We start from the raw sequence: 18,444 nt of genomic DNA on the forward strand, positions 1-18,444 counted from the left end.
TCAAAAAATACTAACTTGTGTGCACAAAGTGCTAACTTGTGTGCACAAAATGCTAACTTGTGTACACAAAATGCTACCTTGAGCACAAAATGCTATCTTGTGATCAAAAAATGCTAACTTGTGTGCACAAAATGCTAACTTGTGTGCACAAAATGCTAATTTGTGGGCACAAAATGCTAACTTGTGATAAAAAAAACGCTACCTTGTGCGAAAATGAAAATAAAATGGTGTTTCTGGCCAGCCACAAATAGCCAACTAATTTGTTATGTCTAGATCTTTATAGATATCAGCAGTGAAAAAAATCTGTTAATTTTACCCAGTTGTGGTGCATCTCAGTCAGAAAATGGTAAATCTAAATGACAAAAATGTAATCTGCTCTAATTAACTTAACCTTTCCATATTTTTCTAACCGTAAAGCATACTTAGCCTAAATTTTTTTACTGTACTGTTACTGTGCTTGCAAAAATTAAAAACTATTTATTCTTCTTTGATCATAGGGACACAATGGGTTAAAAGAGCCACGTGGCTCTGGAGTTGTAAGTTTCAGACTCCTGTTGTAGTTTTCTTGCAGCATAAATCTACATACACAGAAGCTCCACTGCAGATGTCGTAACCCACATAACGGTACCTGTCTTTGAAGAAGCGACGGAATCCAAACGCGATGAGTTTGAGGACAGCTTCCAGGACAAAAGTGGAGGTGAAGAAATAGTTGCAGTACTTGAGGGCAAGATCCAGAGACTGAAACAAAACAGAAGATGTGTTTCAATACACGGGAGTGTTTGCATCTGGATGGAACAGACTGAAACCATCAGCAGAGAGGGAATACAAAATACTTTCTGATAGAAAATCAACATTTCTGTAGCCAAACGAGAGCATTCTGCTTTCAGATGTTTTCAATGAGCATTTTTTTAAAGCTGGATATTTAAATTTTAAAGATCTTTGTGCTTGTTGAGGCCACATTGGTTCATTTCCTCTTTTCATAAATAGTTTTTTTCTTTTTTTTAACAAGTGGGAGGCTGCCAAATGTCAAGCCCAACAGCTGACAAATACAGCCAGGACCTGTGATATTTATCTGATGCTCGGTCAGTTTGAGAAAGCTTGCTCCACATTAAAGGTCAAACGGGCATCTTATCTCATGATAATCACTTTTTCACTCCCTCAGAAAAATGCTCTCACTCCTGAAGCTTTGTTTGCCACGCACGAATGAACAGATACATACGCCGCGCAGCAAAGAGCCATGTGACACTGGCCCACGTTAAATCAGAAGTGCAATCGCAGCTCCTTTTAGTGGGACGCGGTGACTCATGACACAGGCTGTGTGGACTGGATGCAGTCTCCTCACGTTCTCAGCGCGCCTTCGAAAAGTTTACGATCAAGCAGACAAAGTTGTATTTTGGTTGCACAGAAAAAAAGACAGACTTTCTGTTTTACACATCACAAAAGTTGTGCTTCAAAGGTGATCGAAGCACAAATCTCAAAGCATTTTTCTCTTACATGAGGTTGATTGTAGTGCTCTAAGGACATCGTGATGACATTAATGCAAATGATGAAGGTGATGATGAGGTCCAGATAGTGGTTTGTGCAGAGTGTGTGGATCATCAGGCGCATTTGGCCATAGCTGGCATAGTAAGGAAGCTTCTGGGCCTCTGCAAAGAAAAAGTGGAGATTCTTCCAGTGAAGTGTACAGTCCAAACAGTCTACGTTCTGTGTCAGTGCAGGTTACCGATCAAGAAATATGAACCCCTTTAAAGAAACAAATGTAAAGAATCACACAAGGGTCAGGTGAGATTGAATTCATGAGCCTGCGGTGCTGTGAGCTGTGGTGTGGCTATGAGCATAAATGCATTTAGACATTTATGACCCTGGTTTAATTTAAACATGACTTCATAAAAATTTTAAATAACTTTAGAATGGAAGTGCATTGCATTCAATTTCAAACTACAATAAATATCTAAAATTTGAAGAAATAAAAATTTCTGGTTAGACGCAGTGTTTTTTTTTTCTTCGATTTTTTTTTCTGATGTCAATTTAGTGCCCCCCTAGTTCTAGTTTTTTTATGTAAAAAATATATTTTAAGTTATTTTATTTTTATGTTTAAAAAAAACTAAACATATTTGTATTTTGTTTTTTCAAAAGTGTGTAAGACCTACAAAAGCAAAAAGAACTACAAATGGATCTGCAATAAAAAGTTGAAAAGCCTCAATGTGTCAGACATGACATCCACATCTGTTTTTTTTACATTATTTACAAACGTTACACAGCAAAATGTTGGGAAAATATTAACTATAGACCATTATAAACTGTTGATTTTTGTTTGTGACTTAGTCCTGACGACAATATTGGGCACAAAGCAGTAAACTTTGCAGGTTACCTGCTGGATGCTCACCTTGTGGGTGTGGTCAACTTTATGTCATTTTTTTAATTTTTCAACATTTTTTTTTCAAACTTTTTGATATAAATTTTCCATTTTTTTAAAATATATATAATTTTTGGATATAATGTTTTATTTTTTTTAAATATATTTTTCCCAGTTTTTCAATAACTTCTTTTAGGACTGTATTAGTTGTCATAAAAGTGAGACACATCAACAAGTCGCATTATACAAACATTCTAAGAGAAAGAGTTATGATGTTAGGGATTTATGTTGGGTTTGTTTTAATAATGAGTACTTGTGATTATTTATAGAAAAAAATAAAAATACTTGTCTGGGGTGTGTTCTTTATTGATTTTTGCTTCTGCAGCTTCACAAACATCAGCGTTAAGGTAACCCTCAAAGGTAAGAACAAGTGGATCCTATTTTTTTTTAAAAGCTCTGACTGTAGCGTATTTTCTGCATCACAAAAAATCAGAAATAAACAGTTCAAAACACATAAAATAAACGAACACAAATCAAGTCTGTGGCACAAACACATCATAGCATTTTTTTAAACATACAAAAATTACAACAAAGAACTGCCTCTTTTTTATTTTATTTTTTTGATTGAATGCAATACACTTCCATATTTTCGCTATAAAAATGAAAAATGCTTTTTTATGGCCAAAAACGTTTTTTTCTAATAAAATAATTATATAAAGTTGAGAACAAAAATGAAGGACATTCAAACTTCTATAAATTATATGTTTTAGGTGTATTCAAAAGCAAATTTTTTTTCATTTTATCTTTTGAAATAATTTTATTTCACACGATTTCCCCTTACGTTTGAATATCCATTATTTTTTGTATTATTTCAGTCAAGAACAAATTACATGTCACTGTCATTATTATAAAATTTTATAAGGATTTTATGAGGATTATTGGTATGTAGGTTTCAACAGTAAAATAATTTAAAATAATTTTCCTGAAAATTGCAACACATAGAAATCAAAGGGTTGTTTATTACTTCATGAGACTAGAATAAACTTCAAATTGTGGAGTGTGCTGTTCTAACTGTCAATAAAGTAGAATTTGGAACTTTTAAATCTGTTAATGCTTTAATTTCTGCACAAAAAAAAAAAAACAAATCATGATTGCTTTGGAGATTTATGTTTTTTCCCTATAATTCCCCTATGTTAAAAAAAAATCATCTCTTTCCAATGATCTGTTACATATTTGGTCACTGTCCTGTCTCAGTGGCTGCTCTTACTCCTCCTCTTCTTTTCCATGCGGCGCTGACGCTTCTCCTCCCGCCTCTTGGCTTCTTCCACCTCCTGGTGTTGGCGGCACTTATGAAAGTTTTCCACCACCACGCCAACAAACATGTTGAGGACAAAAAAGCTAACGATGAGGAGGAAGGAGATGAAGTACAGCAGCATCCATGGATTGTTGTTGGTTATCGGCTGTCGTCGGAGGTTTGGATTTGGTTTATGTGAAAGAAGGAAAAAAAAAACATAAGAGACAGAAAGTACATCATCTCTTCATTATAATACAAAGCTTTATCTTTCCACTTTTTATTGTTTACATTCACATACCTGCTGATCCACACCCACAGCATCCAGACCGTGATACATTATATTGACCCAGCCGTCCTTGGAGGCCAGGACAAACAGGGACATCAGAGCCTGAAAAACACGTCAGGAAAAGTTGTAATATTGGTTTCTAGTAAACAGTAAAAAAAAACATTACAACAGCAGCATACCTGTCCCAGATTGTCAAAGTTATACTTATGGTGAACCCACTTATAGTTAGCTTGTAGACAGTCAGACTTGTTGGTAATGTTTTTGACATCCGGGCCGAGACAATAGAAGAACTTTCCTTTAAACAGCTGCCAAAAGAGAACAAAGATGAAATAAAACTTATTAGAAACATATTGTGACCTTGGACAGAAAGAAACAGCAAGTGTAGGCTCCTCTAATACAGTGTATCACTTATAGATCAGAGAAGGATCTTCAGCGATGAAGAGGCAAAAAATGTCAGTTTAGTTTAGAGAAATACAGTTAGAAATGTTTGTGGGACAAAAGGAGGCAGCAAGATATGAACATCTTAAAAAGAATCTACTAATGAACCATAATTGTATGACCATACCAGGCTCAGAAACGCACTTTCAAGCAACCACTTCTAGAGAAAAGTCTATATTAACGTGTATTTGCGCGTTCAAAACTCTTGTGGCCATGTGTTGCTACGCTTAATTCTGCTTTCAGCCTTTCAGTACAAAATGTGCCCTCATTGGATGACCGTCAAAAGATAAACCTACTGAACTTTGACCAATCGGGGGCTTGGATTTGGTATGGATTAAAAACAACATCCCTTTTGAAAATTGATCATGATGAACAAACTAATGTTTGTGGGTTGTGCCTGTCCAGAATTATACGACACCAAGCCTTTTATATAATGGAACAGAACTGTTAAAAAAAAAAAAGCCTGGAGCAAGATTGGCGAAATTCCGCGCCTTAGCATTTCGCAGTAAGCCTTTTCAAACTGTGAGTATATACGCTTAGTTAGGACATCCTCATTAAATAATTAGCCCTGTCATAAAAATAAAATAAAATCCTATAATCAATGTCCAATATTATTTTTATTGCTAAAAAAAGAAAATGATTTAATCAAAAATTGAACAAAAACATTAGTTTTATTCTACTTAAAGAAAAAAAAGATCTGAAAGAAAATTCAGAGTTTGGACCTCCTGCCTCCTATTCGCTATTTTTGCTCCTTTGTGAAACCAAATCATTGAGACCCTTTTTTGTCCCTTAAAATTGTCTTAAGTGAATTACATTCCTTTGAAATTACATTTCACAGAAATGTTAAATAAAATTGTTTTAATAACAACTTATATCACTCACAACTGTAAAAATGTGTATGTTAACGTGTGGGAAAATATACAGGTGTTCATAGGGTGTCTTATTTTTTTCACATGACTATATCTTAAGTTTCATTGCTCCAAATGTAACCGCTCTGACATACCTGGACTCCAAGAATCCCAAAAATGATGAAAAACGCGCAGCAGATCAGAACAATGTTGCCGATGGGCTTCAGTGAAGTGATGAGCGTCTCCACCACCAACTTTAGTCCTGGAGCTCTGCTGATCACTCTGAAGGAGAGAGAGAAGTCATATTAAAAATTAAATATATATATATATATATATTGAACATATCAGCATACTTTATACAAGAGTCATTCAAGTTGTAGAAGTTACCTTAAACATGGAGGAAAGCATGCAGAAAAATGTAAAATCCTAGTTTTTTTCTGAATAAAAATTAATTAAGTTTACTTTTTTCTGAAGCTTTGACTTCTATTTACATTTACAGAAGGAAACTGGCTTATCTGTTCAATATCCTATAAACAAGTCTGACACTGTAGCCGGATGACACTTTGTTTTTTCTTCATCTTCATCTTCAACAGTCAAGTGTTCAGCAGAACTATTTCAATAATGCCAACTCAAATCTAACTGAAGAAGTACGTCAGCGAAGTAAAGCTAGCACAGAGTTAAGCATCAGATGAGGATGTGTATACCGGAGGGGTCGCAACGTTCGGAGCAACCTGAGGACTCTGAGCACGCCCAGGATCTTAGCCCCTCCTGCCATGGACACGACAATGTCGATCAAAGACACAAAAACCAGAAATCCATCCAGAATGTTCCAGCTGCTCCGCAGGTACGCCTGTTCGCCCATATATAGACCCATGGAAACCACCTGAAGATGAACAACATAGAGCCGAGTGAGTATGACGTTCATTCGGTGAATTTGCAGCTTCACCACAACCCAGGACACTTTATGATTGTCTAAAGTTTAGATGTTAAAAAGCAAAAAAATAGGCACATTTTACAGAGGAAGAGGAGAAAAAATAAAACATAAAAGAAAATGACACAAAACTGCATTGACATGATCATCCACTCAACAACTTGGTTTTGTGTTTCCTGTTGAAGTATTTATAAAAAAATGTCTGACATTTATGACGAAATATGGGTAATATGGGTTGTGTAACATATGCACAAAACAAGAGGGTAAAGCAAAGTGAACGTAATGCCAAACATATCGAAAAAATCAGCTCTGACATTTTCAGGATGTTTGGTTATTTAGTCTGTAAGACTCAATAGGGAGGAGATTTGAGTGTAAATATCAAAATAATCGACAGATTGGACAAACATCTTAAAGGAATGTAAATAAAGAAAAAATAAAAAAGGTGTTTTTGTTTGGTGTCTAAACAGAAGAAAATAATATTAATAATAATGATATTAATAATAATATTAACATAAATGTGAATGAGTATAAAAACATGTTTTGAAAAAAGCACAAAGCATATTTATATGCTTTTTATTTAACAATAAAGTTGAATTACTAAATTAAAGGGAGGTTAGATGCAAATTCCTCAGAAAAAATTGTTTTATACATTATACATCATTTAAAATGTAGAAGAAGAAATTCCTGCAGCTCACCAGTTTTGGAAGTAATTTTCAATAGATTGGAATAAGCTAAATGAAAAATCATATTTATTATCAAAAAAAAACAAATTGACCCAATTTTTGAAGGAATTCCCACGTTAAAAAAAATGTTTACGAGCAAAATTAAAATCCAATCTGATGTAATGTTCTTTGCATGGATGAAATATACCTATTTGTTGATGACGTGCAGCAAAAACACCTGACAGCAATGCATGGTGGTGGAGGAATAGTGGTTTGGGCTTGTCTGGGCTCACAAGAATGACAACTTTGAGGTCATTCACTATGAAAAATGGCAAAATATAACTCAAACTATCAGATAAATGTTGATCAAAGTCAGTGATGATACATTTTGCATAAAAGCAAGTTTGAATAATAAAAATATAAAAAGTTGAACACAGTTAACTTCAATAAACAAAAAGTGTTAGCTGTTTAAAGTGCTCTAAAGCAACATAAAAGCAACATTAACTGAATTACTGACATTAATTTTATATTTTCCCACTCTTCTCACCATTTGGCTAATTTATAATGAATTATTAATTCATGAATTGCTTCATGTGAAGCTTCGGTCCTTGTATTTGAAGGACTGTTGTGTTGATTGCAGCACTTTGGGGATGCACAAGACTCAGACACAGACATGAGGAGTGATACATGCACTGCTGGGCCAGGGGGGGTTGACAGGTCCATGACTCCTTTACGGGCTGTGATCGCTTAATAATTGATTGTGGGAGTGCATAATTGATGCCCTTCTTTTGCCAGAGGCTTTCCCAGAGAACAGAGAGGAAGTGAGCAAAGCCAGGAAGAAAAAAAAAACAAGCATTTGAACACAAACAAATCAAGAGTTGGGGGGAGGGAGGGGCAGACAAGAGCAGACAGGAAGTAGAAGCAGACATTTAAAATAAAAAAAGGGAGATCTGAATATAGGAGGGTGATGCGTAGGTTGAGCTCTGGACAACATCTATAAAAGCAGACAAACCACTAATTAATGACATTACTTAATTGCTCCATTCTGTGAGGCAACATGGGAACTGCAGACGGGGAAGGGAAGGGCGGTGGGAGCGCTCAGGCAAAGTCAACTCAAAGAGACCGACATACAGGAAGACTTGGGACGAGACAGACAAACCAAAAAAAAAAAAAAAGGAGGCGCATATCTGTGGGCCTGCATTGACAGGCTGTGAAACGTTACCTTGAGAGTCATTTCGCCCACAAAGATGGCAGTAAAGATGTAATTGGATATGGTGAGAAAGACTCGTTCCTGCACAGAGAAAAGCGAAGAGGAGAGAGCAAAGAGAGTTAGAATGAAGAAATGGGCCAATAAGGAGTTTTAAAACCTCCTTTACTGCACCTTTTAAATGAAAAATAAAAAAAGGGAATTTATCTTCAGAGAGTACAGTTGTTCACCTTTAGGCTGATCCCGTCAGGGGGCGCCACGGCACAAATCCCTTTCAGGAGCAACACTGTAGCCCTGACATGCACTGATGATGAACTCACCAAACTGCCCTGTAGTATCTTGGGCCTCTCCAGAGCCACTGTGATGCAGTTGGAGAAGATGAAGGCCAGTACCACATAATCAAAGAGCTTATGGGCAATGATGGACTGGCAGATCTGTCTAAACCTGTGGAGAGGAGAAACACAGGAAATGTTGCATGGAGTCAAATCGAAAAACTCCTGACATTGGAATCGGTTCACTAAGTTTGGAAACGCATTCAAGTGACCAAAGTATGTGTAAACGCAGCAAAACTCTTGCGTTTACACTTCACTACAGAAGTTTTTAAAGTTAGTACAAAACGCACAGCTTTGAACAAGCACAAAAAGTTAAATAAGTTGTACTTTGACAAATCAGGGGCTAAAATTTGGTAATGAGGTATAGGAGCGTCCTTTTCAAAACACGGTCGTACCAGAGAGCAAGTTGGGCGACAACTTTGTTAACATTGGTGTCTGTGACGGCAGAGCGTGCTGCCAAACTCTCTAAAACCTGTTCATTTCTCTCTAAAACAGTTTGTAACTCCAACAAATTCTGCTCATATGTTGGAGCATGTCGTTTGCCGGTAGGGTTAACCGAAGCAGAAGAATAGCGAGCACTGACGTCATCGTGGTGCGTTTTTCGTGGCGGGATGTGAAAATGATAACACAATCTTCATTGGCTTTGTCATCTTAATGATGTCACAGAATGAGCAGTATTGAGAAAATGAAAATGCAGTTTGGAGGATTGATTTTTCGTTTTATTCAATAGTTCCATTGTGAAAATGAAAAAGCATTTCTTTTAACCCATTTTAATTTTCAGAATTGATATTTCCAGTTGAATTTTGGTACAAATTTACCAGAGAACTTTTTAAAAATAAAATATCAAATGTCTTTTATTTATCTTTTTAATTAAGCTACAGAAGGAAGAAGGAAAAGAAAAAGCCGTTTGGAGGATTGATTTGCCATTTTATTTTTGAGTCAAATGACGCAGCAATATTGTGAAAATGAAAAAGCATTTCCGGTATTGACTTTTATTTTGAAATATGAGTCAAATTGTGCTTTGTGAACGCTGCATAATGGATAGCAGCTCTCCACGATCCTGCTCAGTAAACAGCCCTCTCCTTCCCCATGTTTACATTGCTTTTAATTCAAAACTAATCACATTAACAGCACTCCCAGAGGCAGAAACATGCTAGTGTTTGCATTCTTCTGGGAGAACAGAAATGAGAGTTATGAAAGAACCACAAAAAGGAGAGAAGGGCCAAAAGACACAAGACAAATAAACAGCAAAAATGCATTTAAAAATCTGACACATGGCGATGTTTCACGCCAAAAAGCAATTAAACGTTTTCACTGTGTCTATTGGAACGGAAGAAAAAAAGAAATTGAAAACAAAACTACAAGAAAAAATCTAATTTGTTGGCACTTCACGGAGGCCTCCGCGTCGTGCGTTAATTTCTCATAACGCACACTTCGTCGGGTATTATCCCTTACTTCGAACACAATAGCAGAGTTTTAATAGTGGAATCAATTGTTGTTGCATCAAACTTTACCCCTTCTGTTGTTTGTGTCAGTTTACATATTGTATAGTACTTCCGCACACATACATACAATAAGAGAAATAGTATTTGATTCTGGTCTGTAATGTTCATCATAAACACACTTCAACTGTTGGAGAAAATGTGAAAATAGAATCCATGTTTCATTTTAGGACGTTTATTTGCATCATAGTGCAGAAAACGAGTATTTGATCAATAACTAAAGTTCACCTCAATATTTTGCAATGCATCCTGGTTGGCAGTGATAGAGGTCAAAGGTTTCCTGTAGGTCTATACACACCGTAGCTGCTATTTTAGTCCATGCATGTTGCTGAACAACATGGACAACTCTTTCCATGGATTCTCCTTTGGTCTGAGGGTCCAGAGACTGACTAGGTCACTGTAGAACCTTGACATAGTTCTTACATAGTCGATCCTTTGTTGCCCAGGCGATGTGTTTGGGATCTTTGTCATGCTGGAAGATCGTGTTATGTTTCTTTCTCAATGTTCTCACTGGCAGAAGTCTTTGCTGAAATCTCATCATGGTGCCCATTCATCCTATACTTACCATGGTTCATTCATCCTGTCCCCTTTACAGAGAAGTAGCCCCCTCATGCTTTACAATGGGTATGGTGTTCTCAACTCAGCATTCTTTACCCTCCGTACATATCAGGTGGCGTTTCTACCAAAGAGTTCAATTTTGGCCTCATGTGACCACATGACATTTTTCCAATCCTCTTCTGGATCATCCAGATGGTCTCTGGAAAACTTAAAACTTCCTGTTGTCCCCAACTCTCTTCAGGTCATTGACCAAGTCCCCCGTGTAGTTCTGGGTTGTTTCCTCACCGTTCAAGATCATTTGTACCCCACCAGGTGAGATCTTTCATGGAGCTCAAAGTAAAGACAGATTCTCAGAGATCTTGTGTTTTCTTCAATTTTCTGATCCAACAGTTCATCTCTTCTCACCAAACGTCTTTTTATTGTTGATTGGTCCATCCCAATCTCGTTCAGGTGTAGAATCTTGTCTGAGGTGTCCTTTGACAGCTCTTTGGTCTTGATCATGGTGGACAGGTTACAGTCTTACTGTTTGACCCTTCCGCTCTGTGCACCATCATATTACCCAATTCGGTAACACTTTATAATAACTACACAATAAGAAGCACTAGTTGAGCATTAGTTGACATTAGTAAACACTTAAATCATTTATTAAGCATTAGCAAGTAGCTTATGTGTTGTTATAAATGAGCTATTTACTTATGCTTAACAAAGTAAGAGTGATGCTTCATAAATGATGATTTAACTGTTTACTCATGCTCAACTGGTGCATAACTAATGCCTTATAGTGTGCAATTATTATAAAGTGTTAACATGAATTCTTTAAAAATTATACAGTATTTCCTTAATTCTTTTTTATTCAGTCTCCAACAGTTAAAGTGTATCTATGATGAAAATCACAGACTTCTCTCATCTTTTTGAGAGAAAAAACCTGCAGAATCAGTACTCGTTTGCCACACTGTTGCTGTATTTTTATTTTTTTATGTGCCAATTGATATCCATGTTGAGCAAAGTTGTACTATACAGAAACCAAAAATACAAACAACTGTAGAGCATGGGCAAACTACTTGATGCATTTGTCTTGTAAAACCATCAAAAGTGATGGAAGTCTCATTTTAATAAGTTAAACACTCTTGGGCATGCCTGATACCGCAGAGAATCAACCATGGCTTACCTGTTCTGAGGGGAAAACAGGAAAACAGACCAGTCCTCTCTCGTCTCACACCAGTCTGGCCTGTATGCCTCCAACATCTTCTGAATGCGAAAGCACAAACTCTGCAACAAAAAAGCACCAATCAAAGCACATCTAGGCACAGACGAACCAGTAGAGACACAAGAACTTCAGAGAAAAGGCCTAATTATACTCAATTTTTTAATTATTGATGCAAGCGAAACAGTTATGTAGCAACGACTCGAAGGATCTTGCAGCATCTGTGCAGCTCTCTCCCCTCTCTGTCTTAGCAGTCCTTCATTATTAACCTTGTTTGTTCAGAAACAGACTTGTTTACAGTAAGAGGAATATGGGTCTCAGCAGACACAGGTGAAAAGGAGTGAATATTTATAGAAAGTGTATAAAAATCCCACACATGGGAGTAAAAGATTAGTTTTTGGGAATAAAAGTTTATTTTGTTTGTGGTGTTTTCTCTATAAATGCTCTCAGCGTCTGGGGATCTTTATCTGAAGCATTTAATTCAATCCTTACTCATTTAATTTGTCTTTTTTTGCACATAAAAGAATGAGTAATTCGCCTACATATTCGATGTCATCGTCCAGGTCCTCTCGGTCCTTGGTGCGCGTGTTCACTTGAGGGAAGACATCAGTCATCAGATGACTTTGGGGATTTGCAGCCCCACTCTGGCGTTTTGAGGGTGGCGGGTGAAGGTGTGACTGTGGCGTCCTGCCGTTACAGTCTTGGTGAACTGCTTCCAAATCACCACCACTTTTGATGACCAGCTCTCCTGAGAGGCTCTTTTTGCAGTGGGGGGCGGGGAGTGTGACAGCAGGCACTGGGTGGTGTGTCTGTGGAGGCGTGTGCGTTGTCCCAGCAGAGAGCTGCAGCACGTGGGGCAGCTCTAGGGAAAGAGCCCTGCGGTCTCTCCGGGGTGCAAAGTATCCGGGGAGGACAGGATGGGGAACGTGGAGCGAGTGGGGAGCAACAGAATGAGGAGCGAGGAGAGACTCCTCCTCATCGGGGTGTGAATAGCGCCAATGCCGATTCGACAAGGAGGAGCGGGGCCCGCGGATGCGGAGGCTTCCCCCAACCACTCCACCTATCCCGCCCTGGTCGCAGCCGTAAAAGGGTCTTGTGGAGGTAGGATTGAAGGCTGGACTTGCAGAGGGAGATGAGGAGGAGCACGGCTGGCCCCCCAGGCTCCCCCAGCTGGAGCGACGAGCCCAAATTGTGCGAGGCTGAGGAAGAGGGCGGCCCCAGTTGTGGTAACCCCGACCTGGATACTAATGGAGAAAAAAAAACGATTTACAGTAAATTCAATATTTATGTGATAAATTAACTGTCAAAAAGAAAGTTATGGACACTTGTAAGAAAGTATGAATACAACATTTGGTTTACGTTTGTTTTGAATTAAACTTTTCTTCGTTTTTTGATATAACTTTCCTTTTTTTTTTAAAACAACTTTTTAAATACAGTTTGTCATTGTTTTAAACATGACTTTTCTTGTTTTTGTATGCATCTTTTCTTTTATTTCAATTCAAATTTTAAAATACTTTTCAAATACCTTTATTTCAATATGAAATTTCGGCTGTTAGGTAATTGTCATAAAATACTTTACTGGTTCATAGCCATTTAGACAGTTTATAGACATAGTCAGTTTATGAACATTAATACAACACAAAAGAACAAAAACACCACACTGCCAGTTAGCCTACTTTATCTCAGAGCTAGCTTACTTGTTTTTGTTGTATTGTTTCATTATTCTCTTATTATAATCTTTTTATTGATGATAATAAATGTCTTTGCTGCTCATATTTAGAATATTTCTGCGAATCCATTGTTTACAGGACCAGCTGGAGATCACTGTCATTATTATCTGCTTTTCTTTTATGACAACAAGATAATTTCCCTGCTATGGGATCAATAACATTCTAAAAAGTTCTGTTTTAGTTTAATAAATGAGCCTCCATACACATGCTCACTTTGTTGCGTTTCATGACTGTATTTTCCTGTGATTCTATGACGTATTTTTGACAGTAAATTAACAGTAGAAATTTTGTGATCAAGACAACGGAAAATCATGTTCAAAACAAATATAAACTGTATTAATAACAGACATGGTAAAAATAAAACTAAATATGTATTTTTATATATTTAGTTGTGCACAGTGTCTTTATGCGAACATTTCTTTTTGACAGTCATCTTACCCCATAGAATTACTATTTTAAAAACACACATTAGAATAAATTTGACATTTAATTTCTTTTGTTTTTTTTGCAGTTTTTATTTTACAAAAATAAATGAACTTGTTAAGAAAGACTTCCACTCACAAAAGCCTTCTTCTCTATATCCGCCCTGCCAAGAGAAATGGCGCTGTTCTTCCTGGAGCCAATCGCAAAGGTCAGCCTCTCTCCAGGAAACAGACCAGTGGGCAGCATGGACAGGTCCAGGTGTCCATTAGGGGTCAGGGTACAAATTTTGGGGTCTGCAGCAGAAAAAGAGAGAAAAAAGAAGGAAATATAACACCTAAGATAAGCCGTGCTGGTAAATGAAAGAAACAAGAAAAAGGGATGAGCAGAAAGAAGCTGTCAAACAGGAAAGATGGAGTATGAAATAAATCCCTCGCCTCCCATTGTGTTCCCTCTGCTGCTGCCGTGAAACGAAAACTTCTTCATCACCGAACACAATAAATGTCCCGAAACTAATTTCTTCCTAACTTTAACAAAAAAAAGGAATCAAAGAAATACAATAAAACCTCACAGAAGGAAGTCGCAGCAGAGAAAGAAGAGGACGCCGGTTTATCCTTTTTCCGAGACTGGGTCAACATTAAGATTCCAAACGGGCTTTTCTCCACGCTGACATTTAAAAGGTACATTTGAGCTGGAGAACTGTGATCAGACGCGTCCCTAATGTGCCATTAAATGCTGCTTCATATTGCAGGAATCTTTTGTTGGTTCACTTCGGCTATAACAGAGGATGGAAAAGTGGCATATTTAATGTTTAATCAGCTTGCAACACATTTTCAGCTGGAAAAATGCTGCTCGGCACGGATTGCCGTGTAAATTATACAGATTTTATTTTTAGTGCCGGAGGTACAACAATTCAGCTCCCATCTTCAATGGTTTCCCTAAAGATATTGACATTTTAGTACTCCACACCTCATATCAGGTGTTTTATATTCCCCATTTTTGACTTTATAGGTTCTATTTCGTGAATTTTGAAATGGACATTTCAGTTTCCCAATGAAATGGGGTCTCACGTTCATACCTGACAGATGCAGGGAGTCCTTTTGCTTATCATTCTCGTCAAAGTTACAGGAGGACCTGTCATCGTCCGAGTAGGAGCGGTTTGCATCGCCCTGCGGGGGGGACAGCGAGAGAAGAGAAACGGCATGGGTGCAGAGACAGAGACGTCGAGAAGGAAGGAAAATGAGGCAGACCCCGAGAAAAAATAGGAAGGACTGTGGAAATAATAAGCAATTACTTGCTGACCTAAGTAGGAACTGTCAAGAGAGGAAGGAGGAAGATGTCTCACCTCAGCTTGAAAACCTTCAACCAGGATGGCGACGAGTAAATTGAAGAGCACGTAGTTTCCAAATGTCATAAGTGCTACAAAGTAGAGAGCGGCACAGGGGGAGGTTGATGCCATGCCATTGTACAGCACCATATTCCAGTCCTCCTGAGTCAGAATCTACACAGAGGGGAGCACAGGCTGTATTTTTGGTACAGGACAGACATATCATAAATCCATTTAATAAGGCCGTCTCAAGAAATGGGAGTCTTTTTTTTTTTTTTTTTTTTTTTTCTTGAGGGGGGCTGTATTGTGTCAGTCCAACTGTTGTTACCTGAAAGACTGTGACTATGGCCCAAAGCAAGGAGTCAAAGTTCTTCCTGTCAGGAACCGTGTCTCCAGCTTCCGTCTTCAAACTGAACTTACAGCCAAATATGTGCATCCCCAGGATACTGTGATGGGAAACAACAACACTTCTATCAGGACTTCATTCACACTCAATTTTAAATAAAGATCCAGAAAATGTTGTGAAAACAGATTTATTTAAAAGCCTACTTGAGAAAAAGCTCAAAGGTGGAGCATAAATTATTTTGATGTCTCTAATGTAATTGCTGCTTTTGCATCATCTGGTTTAGCCACAACAAAATACATTTTTTTTCTGTAAAAAATTATATTTTTCCTTTGATTAACATGTTTTTTTATTTATTTATTTTCATATAAAAGGGTATTACCAAATATACAATGAGAAACCTCTGAATATAATCAAAACAACCACATTTTAAAGGTTTTAAATTGCAATTTACAGACAAAAATAACTTTGTTTTATTCTTTTTATTGTGTTAGGATGATATTTAAGATTATTTTTTACTTTTAATTCGAAATCTAATAAGCAAGTTTTGATTATCTTAAATTATTCATAAAAAATATATTAAATTATAGAAATATTTTTTTATTGAATTCATTTACCAGTATTAAAAGCAAATGGTGAGAATTTATAGCAAATTTAAACTTAATTCAAACACTTTTATCAAGGGCACAAAATAATGTAATCTTCAAAAAAAAAATATGTTATGTACAATTTTTAGCATAAATGTGTTAATAAAAATGACATCATCTTTGTTTAGCTGGACCACATGGCTGCAGACAAGATGACGGATGGAGCTCCACTTCATCATTTATAGTAACAATTTTCGTGCTGGTCACACGTAAATATGAGGGAATAACATCAGACATGTTTTGAAACATTAAAACATCAAACATTAACAGAAAAATATATAAATACATTTGCGATGAACCAAAGTAGCATGCTACTGGCTAGCACACACTTCTCTGATTTCTCTCTATTAAAATGCGATTCCTGGAATAATTCCTCTTCATCGGATTATTTTGTTATCTCAGTTTTTTCAATTGATTGCAAAACATAGCATCGCCTTTTATGATTCTTTGCGAACTTGTTTGGACCTATCCTCACTCGAAGATAGTAATGCATAGAAGCATAGTAATGCCACATGTGTGTCACATCCATTGTTACCTGATGGCCAATCCAGTAATATATAGTAATGATCCAAAGGTCCGGACCAATCGCAAACTTAAAGTCATCACCTACACCGACATGGAGTGGAGCTCCATCTACGTTCTTGTCTTCAGCATCTCTGGTTTACAGCAAGTTAAAAATATCCTTATTTAATGCATTGTGTTTTGCATAGAAGAATCAGGTTCTCTTCCATAAATCAAGCTAAATTAAACTATTTAGGAACTTTAAAAAAAACTTTTTTTGTAGCTAAAATAAGAAAAAATAACAACAAAACAGACAAATATATCAAAAGTAGTTGTAATTTTGCATGGTTCCACATTTGCAGTTAAAAGTACATGACAATATTGATAAAAAAGAGCTACTTTGAGTCTGATTATTCCATTTCACAGCCGACAGAGTGAAATAATGAGGGCTACTGACGACTATAAACCTATTAGTGAGCCGCCAATAATAACAATGATTCCATCTGATTTTGTTACTGTTATGTGACCTACACTGATGGCTAATTCAGCAGATATTCTACTATTTTAGACTAGAGACTTAATGTACTTGAAGTCACAAGTTAGAATGGAGGAAATCTCATATATTTTTGAAATATATATATAGACTATAATAACTGAAGCTCAGTAGTGTTATGATACCACAGCGGCTGTAACAGAAACTGAGTTGTGTTCTGAAATGATCATTTTGATGTTTATTGTTTCTAAAGCAGGACACAAGAGAGGTAACTGTACCTAAAGATGAAGATGAAGAGCATGAGCAGCATACAGAATGTGGCCACATTGTCCATGGTCTTCATCAGCACCACAAGCTGTCGCCTGAGCGCCGGCATGAACCGCACCAGCTTGATGACCCTCAGCAGCCTGAAGGTCCTCAGCACCGACAGGCCGCCGTCTGCCTGCCCGATGATCTCACACACGCTGAGGTCCGTTTCAGTGTCAGGAGAAAACACAGAAAGTGGGGAAAATTGTGAAGATTAGAAAAGAAATGGACTTCGTGATTCTACTGTTAAGAGGATGTGCAGACCTGATGATCACAATGATGCCGTCAAAAATGTTGTAGGGATTCCTCAAGTACTCAAAGAAACCAAAGGCGGTGAGCTTGAGGATCATCTCCAGGGTGAACATGCTGGTGAAGACGATGTTGCAGATCTCCAGGACGTTTGTCAGCTCATCAGGCTTGGTGATCCAATCAGAGAAAGACCAGAAACAGAATAAATAAGAAACGTTATCACATGAAAGTTGATCTAAAAAAAATATAAAAAAATTGTATTTATTTTATTCCTAGAACACTTTCACTATAAATATCCATCAGTTTTGAAGGGTAATTTTTAACCTATATAATGTACTCAATAAAAGTATTTGTCATAATTTTAAATAATTGTAATTTTAAAGACCCACTCCAATAAAAAAAATATTTTTGGTGTTTTTAACATGTTCTTGCTCCAGGAGAAGCCAAAACTGATGCTGGAAAAAGGTTAAATTCCCTCATCCAAGCTGGCATGTGGCTCATAGCTGGATAGCTCCAGTATTGCTCACCATTTATTTTTCTCCAGTAATGTTAGACTGGAGGTGTGAGGGGCTGTAAGCTAGCGGGAGAGAGCGTAAACACAGGGATGATGGGAAATGAGTAGAGGCTTACTCTGCGCCAAGAGTCCCGCCCACAACTTAGAGGGAAATACCTGGAAGAGCATAATCATCTGGTACCCTTGGGACGTAGCACCGAATGCATTACCCGAACGGATGCTGAACCATTACTGGATTTGAGCTAGGAAACCAGTATCAGGTTTGGGGACCCCTGATTGAACAGGAACAGCTAGCA

At 37.3% G+C, this 18,444-nt stretch overlaps 1 protein-coding gene across 4 annotated transcripts in view; it reads right to left on the bottom strand.

Moving 5' to 3' along the window:
- The window catches only part of cacna1ia (calcium voltage-gated channel subunit alpha1 Ia), a 198,932-nt gene that overhangs the window by 35,246 nt on the left and 145,242 nt on the right, over window positions 1-18,444 (bottom strand). For all 4 annotated transcript variants that reach the window (XM_036213306.1, XM_036213305.1, XM_036213304.1 and 1 more), the window contains exons 11-27: window positions 17,650-17,801; window positions 17,358-17,543; window positions 15,424-15,541; window positions 15,114-15,269; window positions 14,847-14,937; window positions 13,910-14,064; window positions 12,161-12,862; window positions 11,583-11,683; window positions 8,343-8,466; window positions 8,038-8,106; window positions 5,927-6,105; window positions 5,378-5,504; window positions 4,116-4,241; window positions 3,949-4,038; window positions 3,624-3,816; window positions 1,495-1,646; window positions 629-738 (exon numbers count right to left, since the gene is read on the bottom strand). In XM_036213306.1, coding sequence (XP_036069199.1) covers window positions 629-738; window positions 1,495-1,646; window positions 3,624-3,816; window positions 3,949-4,038; window positions 4,116-4,241; window positions 5,378-5,504; window positions 5,927-6,105; window positions 8,038-8,106; window positions 8,343-8,466; window positions 11,583-11,683; window positions 12,161-12,862; window positions 13,910-14,064; window positions 14,847-14,937; window positions 15,114-15,269; window positions 15,424-15,541; window positions 17,358-17,543; window positions 17,650-17,801 — 2,831 coding nt within the window. The remainder of the gene's footprint in view (window positions 1-628; window positions 739-1,494; window positions 1,647-3,623; window positions 3,817-3,948; window positions 4,039-4,115; window positions 4,242-5,377; window positions 5,505-5,926; window positions 6,106-8,037; window positions 8,107-8,342; window positions 8,467-11,582; window positions 11,684-12,160; window positions 12,863-13,909; window positions 14,065-14,846; window positions 14,938-15,113; window positions 15,270-15,423; window positions 15,542-17,357; window positions 17,544-17,649; window positions 17,802-18,444) is intronic.

This window comes from Oryzias melastigma, linkage group LG8, assembly GCF_002922805.2.
Source record: "Oryzias melastigma strain HK-1 linkage group LG8, ASM292280v2, whole genome shotgun sequence".
Classification (NCBI taxonomy): Eukaryota; Metazoa; Chordata; class Actinopteri; order Beloniformes; family Adrianichthyidae; genus Oryzias; species Oryzias melastigma.